Source organism: Theobroma cacao, chromosome 2 (assembly GCF_000208745.1).
Source record: "Theobroma cacao cultivar B97-61/B2 chromosome 2, Criollo_cocoa_genome_V2, whole genome shotgun sequence".
Classification (NCBI taxonomy): domain Eukaryota; kingdom Viridiplantae; phylum Streptophyta; class Magnoliopsida; order Malvales; family Malvaceae; genus Theobroma; species Theobroma cacao.
In genome coordinates, this window is record NC_030851.1 from 15466238 (window position 1) to 15474132 (window position 7895).

Sequence of the window (7895 nt, forward strand, 5' to 3'; positions counted from 1 at the left end):
ATTCTACTATCATGGATACTCCATAGAAATTAATTAAAAGATTTACGTACCCTAACTAATGCTAATTCCATTTAATCATATCTTAAATACTTCAAACTTGTAAATTACAACTCCAAATGTATGTCCATATATTGATAATCTTTATATATTTCATGAGCATGAAAACTACAACTTACAAACTAGCTTTCTATCATACGTACTTTATTAGAGCACTAATTTCAACTTATTTAATCTACCCTTGGTGGTATGTCAAAATCATCCCTGTCTCGGTTGCAATCCAGAGGAATCTCTCCTCTGTATATCCGTATGAGCTGGTGGAGATGGAGCAGCTACCGTAGCCCGTCCTAACTGTGGACAATCTCTCCTAATGTGACCCAGTTGATCACAATGAAAACATCGTGCAGGCCCTCTGCACGGCCCAACATGATAATTCCCACAATTTCTGCATCTACGTGAACTTCCTGAAACAGAGGAGTTTTTGCCCCTGTTTGGTGGCTGACTAGAAGATACACTTAGACTTCTCCTTTTTGCTAACTCAGCTCGCAGACTCTTATTTTCATTCGCAAGCTTCTCGGCTCTTAAAGCCATTCGCACCACCTCTTTAGCCACGGTTGCGTCCGACTCACCCATAAAAGAAACACAACTATGTTGCCTAGCCTCTTTAAGCTTCTTAGAATCAGAAACATCCAGCACTGGTGGTGGGACAGGAGGTGGGGATGGTGGTACTGAAGGAGCAGCCAGAGGAACTGTAGGAAGAGCTTGACCAGCTTGAGCCTGGCCAGCAATAGCAGTAAAGAAGGCTGCTAATGCCTGAACTGCCTCAAGAGGCATAGCAGGAATACTAGTAAGTGGTAGAGGAGGTGGAGGATGTGGAGGAGTCTTGGTTTGTTCAGCAGCAGGTGCTGCCCGAATGGTGGATGCAGTCAATTCCTCCTCTATTGCACCTAACTGACGACGTTGGAAACGACCTCTTCCCCTTCCAGCTGATCTAGTGAAAGGTGGTTGTTCGCGTCGAGGAGACATAATAATCTATAATAGGGAACAAAGTGAGTTTAGGCAACCTCAGGCTCTATATGCTTATGCATGTATTTTATTCAACCTAACCTAACTTAACTCGGGGCCACACTGACACTGTAAATTTTTAAAACAGTTTTAAAATAACTTAAAACCCTAAAACTCTAATCTTTAAAATCAAAAGCTCTGATACCAACTTAATTGTCACGACCCGGAACCCCCATCGAGCCCGTCACAACCGCCGCGACGTCTCAATCGACATTCATTACTCGGAATGTCAACCGGAACCTCGCAAGTTTTTAATATCAGCTTCTCATTTCCCCTATGGGTAACTGTTTCCAAATACCACATTCTAAAAGATTTTAAACTGTTTCCAACTTAAACAAATAAAATAATAATTTCTGTCTCACAGGGGTATTTTGGTCATTTATCCCAAAAATCTCAAAATCATCTAAAAATATAGTATGTAACTGGATAACACATATTTCATAATCAAAAATAATTTTGGATGTCTAAAACATTCGTTTAAAATGGAATTATGACTGTTATAATAAAATAAAAATATTAAATAAAATATTCAATTTTCACATAAAACGATATTTTAAGAACACTGCATAAATAATTTTTATAGCATAAAAGCAAAATAAATTCTTACATACCGTAATACAGATAATCAAAGTATAGAATTTAATTTACAGTGACACGTGGGCCCACAAATGACCAAAAGTATCAAAAGAAATGAACCTATAGTCTTTGGATGTGGCAAGTTCAACTATAATTCTTGGCGATATCAGTTATCTACAATCTATTCTGAGCCTGAAATGGGTGGAAATGAGGGTGGTGAGATTATAAAATCCTAGTGAGTAAACAAACATCACTCAAAATATCTAAAGTCGAGCAAAAGGAGACTATTAAAACATTTCATCAAATTGTAATTTATCATCTTTCAACTTATTTCAACCAGATGCAATCAATTTATTTAAAGCAAGTAATCAGTATGGCTTATGAATTTCTTAAAAAGCTTGGCTCATGCCAAAAATTATTATCATACTCAGTTATCTAAGATACCTTGGCCGAGGGCTATCCCAACTAAGTCCACCAAGGCTATTAGAAAGTCGTGTTTTTATTTTGAAAACATAGTCGTTCCTTGACGTTGGCCAAGTTCCCTTTCACGTGGTGGTTTGGCGTGAAGTGAACTTTAAAGTTATACCTCGGGAGTTACCCTACTCGCCTCTCCAACCAAGGTAAAAATATAACAAGATTTCGTGCCCCTCTAATAGGCTAGTCCACAGAACCTAGCCCACTGCAGCAGGTCAAACCCACCATACAATAAAATTTTGACAGCATGACAAGGCTAATATATTTCTACTCAGCCTGCAAGGGTAAAATAAAGCAATTCATACAATTCATAAATAACACAGTCCAGCCAGTCATGCCAATACAATAACATAAGCCATTAATTAAATTTTAAATTTACAACATATCAGTGGTCTCCAATTACTCTATTTTCAAAATCGTTATTTCGTTTCAAGACAATTTATAAAATATTTTCATTTAAACTCATTTTGTTTACAAAACATAAAAATTTACCATTTGAATTCATTTTCATAAAATTCACCAAAATCGAATAAAAACATACTTTAGATAATTAAAATGATGGTAAGGTTACTCACCGTGTCTAGAGTGGGGATTTTTGAAATACTCAGACTATTGATCCTCGGGTGCAATTCCCTTGCCTTTGTCAGAGGACTCACCACCTTGACACAATACAAAATCGAGAAATTCACCACATTGGTACTAAATTGAAATTAAACTAATTTAGACTACTAATGCATGATATGGAATGCAAAAATGTCTAAATTTTTGCCTAAACGCAGTGTTAGCCTATTTCGATCTTTTACCATATGGAATGCAAAATTACGATTTTGCCCCTACACTCTAGAAATCACTAGAATTAAACTTTTTCACTGCCAAACCCTCAAATTATATTCCAATAAGTCAAATGGGGCCAAAAAAAAATTCTTTTCTAAAAATTCCCATTGTGTCCCTAAGTGGTAAATGACCATTTTACCCCTAGACAGTAAAAATTTCGATTTAACTCCAAATTGATCCTCGAACTTCAAATCACCATATTAAACCATTCTGGGACTTTAATATTCTTAATTTCATTTTAAATTCTCTATTTGATCTAGTTCGAGACTTAAATTAACTTAATTGTACTGTTTGGTACATTGTCGTCTTTTAACGATTTTTCTTTCGGGGCTTTCCAAGTATGCAAGCATATTATCAATCATATGAATGACATGGAAAGTATTTTATAAGGTCAGGCTTTACAATCTTCATCAAACCCTCCTTGGCCGAAGTTACTAAAGGACACATTGATGATGAATTTTGTTATATCTCATGTTATTTAGATTGTATTTGATGAATTGTGGTGCCGGATATTGAAAACGGTTATGGAAACGTATGGTTCCTTTAGTAAACGATTTGAACAATAATGAGAAAATCATAGTAAATGGACTTGGATTTGATTCCTAATAATATAGACGGATTTATTGGACTGTGTTGACACTGATTAGCAAGTTAGTCCGAAATCGGAATGAATTTCGGTTACAATGAATTAAGTTACAATCAAGCTTATTGAGGTACTTTGGTGTATTTGGAATATTAGAAGTGTAATGAATATATTTGAAGTTGAATCGGATCTTTTGGTTAATTCAACAGTGTATGGCTCGAGTTACGTCGAATACAAATTCAGTCCGATCATAATTGAACCCATGCAGAACACCGTCTTGAAGTGATTATTTAGACAATTCTCATTCAATGTCATGCATTCATATAGAGCCTGAAATAGTTTTATAACAGTTTGGCACAAATATATTGAATTATGTGTCATGTATTATATATAGGTGGTGAGCCCTTTGATAAGGGTAAGGATATTGTGCCCGAGGACCAAGAATAGGAGTACTCCAAACTCCTGTTATTGTGAGTAATTAGACTTCATCTTAACTATCTAAAGTAGCTTATACTCGTTTTTATGTTTTAAAGAAAAATGAATTTAAATTACAAACTATTATGTTTTATAATTGAAATGTTGATTAAACGAAATGAGATTTATAACTTGTTTTGAAATTGAATACTGGTTTTGGAAATTGAGTAAGTGGAGACTGTATACTTGTGTTATATATATGTTTTGACATATGGTTTGAATTGATGGCTTATGACAATGTGATGGCAAGCATGGCTGGATTTGTGTTTGTGTGGAATATATGAACTGTTTTGCTTTGCTTTGACAGGCTGGTAATATTATATTAGCCATGTCATGCTGTCAAAAATTTTATTGAATTGGTGGGTTATTTGATTAGCTTACTGCAGTGGGCGGATTTCTGTGGACCAACCTATTATAGGGGCACGGTAAACCCCATTATATTTACCTTAGTATGAGAGGCGCAGAAGGTATCTCCTAAGGTAAAGTTAGAATTCACCTCACGCTGAACCACCACGTGAGGGTGAAACTTAGCCAACGCCAAGGAACGACTGTGCTTTTAAATGTAAAAAATGAGTTTTATACTTATATGTTATTTTAACAGCCTTGGCAAACTCGGTTGGATGCCCGGGGTAAGGTATCACCAAGTGCAAGTTTTTGGCACGAGCCAAGTTTTTATGAGAATCATAACCCTAGTTGATTTTTATGAAATGAAATTGATTTATGTGAAATGAAATGAGATTTGATGTTATGAATCATATTATGATGAGATATTTTAAATTGTCTCCATTTACTCGGCTTTAGATGTTTTAGATGAAATTTTCTTACTCATTGGGTTTATAAAAACTCACCCCTTCTTTTCACCCATTTCAGGCTCAAGGCAGTCTGTAGACCGTTGATTATGTCGAGGGTTTGCTTTTGGGTTTACACCCTTAGAAATCGCATGTCTATAGTCTTGTACATATATGTTTATTTTGGAGGCCCACATGTTATTGTAAAATATTTGTATACCTGGCTGCATGTGCCACTGTATGTATGAATTTATTTTGCTTTTATGCTACAAAAATTATTTACGCAGCGTTGTATAAATATTATTTTATAAGAAAATAGAATATTTTATTTAATATTTTTATTTAATTTGAATAGCTATAATTTCACTTTAAATTGATGAATTAGACAACGAAACTTATTTTTGGAAATGAAATGGATGCTTATTACTCGTATATCATATTTTTACTAGGATTCGAAAATTTTGGGTAAAATGACCAAAATACCCCTGTGTAGTAGAAATTACTTTTTGATTGTTTTTGATTTGAAATTGGTCTATATTTCTTTAAAACATGGTATTTAATAACTATTGCTCACAACGGAGAAGTAAAACTGATGCGAAAGCCTTGCGAGGTTTCAGTTGGCATTTCGAGTAATGAATGTCAATCGAGACATTGCGACGATTGTCACGGGCTCGATGGGAATTTCAGGTTGTGACAAATTTACTATATGTCTATGCAAATCATATTGAAGAAAGATTCATTAAGTTTGTGCTTTAATTTTGGCTACACATGGCTTATAGGTGTATGTCTACCCTATATGCAAATCAAACCACCTCATCAACTAAGTGTATTTGATCATATGCCATTTTATTCAAGGTCTACCTAATTCTCCTTTATCCAGGTTTAACCTAGGTTTTCAATTCAATCTAATTGGTGATCAGGCAATTAGAAGCATTAAGAATAGAATAAAATAAAAAACTTAAATCCATCAGACTTAAGTAAAAGAGAGATAAATAAATCAGACTACATATCCAGTTCAATCATAATCTTAGATTAATGAATTAGTTCCCTATCAAGTCACACATCATCATCAAATAAAATTTAAACATTAAAAACAAAACAAAGAAAATGAGAGAATAAAAAAAGATAGAAAAACTCAAAAATTGTATTCTTGATCTCCAAATGTCCTTGAATCCTTAAAATTTTTTTTAGCTTCAATGGCTTTGTGGCTTGACACTCAATTGTCAATTTGTTGTTTCGTTATTTCCTTAAAAGTCCTCTGAAAAGTTATTTTTATAGGGTTTTGATGTTAGGCCAAGTTAGGTGAAGAAAGAAGTCAATTCCAATCAAGCGTTCCTCATCAAACTACGTGGGCCGCGACTTGGACCATTTAAATAGCAAAAATCGTAATTAGTCTAGGACTACTATAGTACATCAACTTAAAAAAGATTTTTGACCATCTTCAAGGCCGAACTGGGAAAAGTAGTAAACATGAAAGTTGTAGCTTTATCTCTTATCTTTCCAATGGTCTAAGAATCACTTATTTCGAGCTTTGTAAAGTTATGACCGAAGTACCCAAATATGTGCAGTGGAAGTTTGCACCTTGAAATTGCTCTCCTTCTTCCACTAAAATTCTTTCTTCATTAAACCTACAAAAGCACAAACACATCAATAACAACCTATCTTAACGACATTAACACCAAATTATTTATAAAATTAACTAAGATTATATTGATACACCTAAAATAACTAATTTAAAATAATTAAATAATATCTTTTAATTTCTATGCATTACTACAAAAACTAAGCTAAATTACTATCAAAATTAAGCTCAAATAACTCTATATCATAGAGTTATCACATCTCCAAACTTAATATTTTGCTAGTCCTTGAGCAAAACATAAAAAAGAAACTAACTTACGAAAATCAAATTCAATTAAAGAAAACTAAAATAAATATAGTTACTACTACTATTAGAGATAAAGTGCACCAGTTCAATGATTCCCTATAATTTTCTCAAAAGTACATCTATCTATCATTAACTTACAAAAAAATAAAGGCATCAGTCAAATTCATGTTTCAATTCCAATGCAAGTACAGTCTCAAATAGATTTTCGTGTGTGAGTGAAATCTTTTACCAAAAATATCATGATATTCGGATGAGTTTGTGCTAACACAAATTTCAAGTTAGTACTAAAACTCCATAGGTTTACTTTTTATCTCTCTCTTCGCTAATGTAGACTAATACAAAGCTAGGGATCAATAAGACTTTATAGAGCTTGTAATATATGGCTAGGGTTAAGGTAGGATACAAGATAATGATGTGCCTCAAATCACCTTAAGCACATAATTATTCTAGGACTTATCTATAGAGCTCTATTTTCCTTCTCCAAGTACACCTTTTATTCCACATTTGAACTTTTCTTTTTTTTTCTTTTTCTCAACACATTTTTTTTCACAATTTCACAATTTTACACCCCCAAACTTATTTTCTTTGTATTATAGGTAATGGGGTGACTTTTAATATTTTGAACATTTGTTTTTCACATCAACATCACCTTTCCACCTTTTTCAACATTTAGCTCAATTTAAATTTCCTAAAACAATATGCATGCTTAGGAGTGAAGGTTGCAAAATTAGAAATTTTATTTTAAGGCTAGCTCAATTATTATGTAGTTAAACAAAGAAAAGGGAAATTAAGCTCAAAGGGTATATTAAGAATAAAAATTTAATAAGGTAGGCTTTTTAGACTCAAACAGTCCAGAGATGGCCTAAATCATCTCCCTAACTAAGTGTTTCTTAGGATTTCGTCTCGAGAAAAAATCATGCAAATTCTAGAATTCATGACATAATCTACAGTTCACATCAATATAAACTTTCTCTAGATATTCATAATAATTCAAAGTAAAGGATGTAGTACTCAAAATTGTGGAAATCACATCCTAATAATGATACTTAACAAAAAACTTTAGCATGAATCTAAACAAAAACCTTATTCACAAAAAGCTAAGAATTAAAGATAATTAGTTATCATCAGTGGATAGAGAAATCATCGAAAACAATTGGCACAACTTTACTCTAGATTCCTAAAATTCTAATAAATAATAAATTCATTTACCAACTAA

At 33.3% G+C, this 7895-nt stretch overlaps 1 protein-coding gene across 1 annotated transcript; it reads right to left on the reverse strand.

Moving 5' to 3' along the window:
• On the reverse strand, positions 256-1023 carry LOC108660655 (wiskott-Aldrich syndrome protein homolog 1-like). The gene has a single exon (XM_018114907.1). It carries the CDS (start codon positions 1021-1023, stop codon positions 256-258), a length of 768 nt encoding a protein of 255 aa, XP_017970396.1.

Excerpts from the sequence above, each read along its gene's own strand:
- LOC108660655 (XM_018114907.1), bottom strand. The coding sequence starts at position 1,023 with ATGTCTCCTCGACGCGAACAACCACCTTTCACTAGATCAGCTGGAAGG.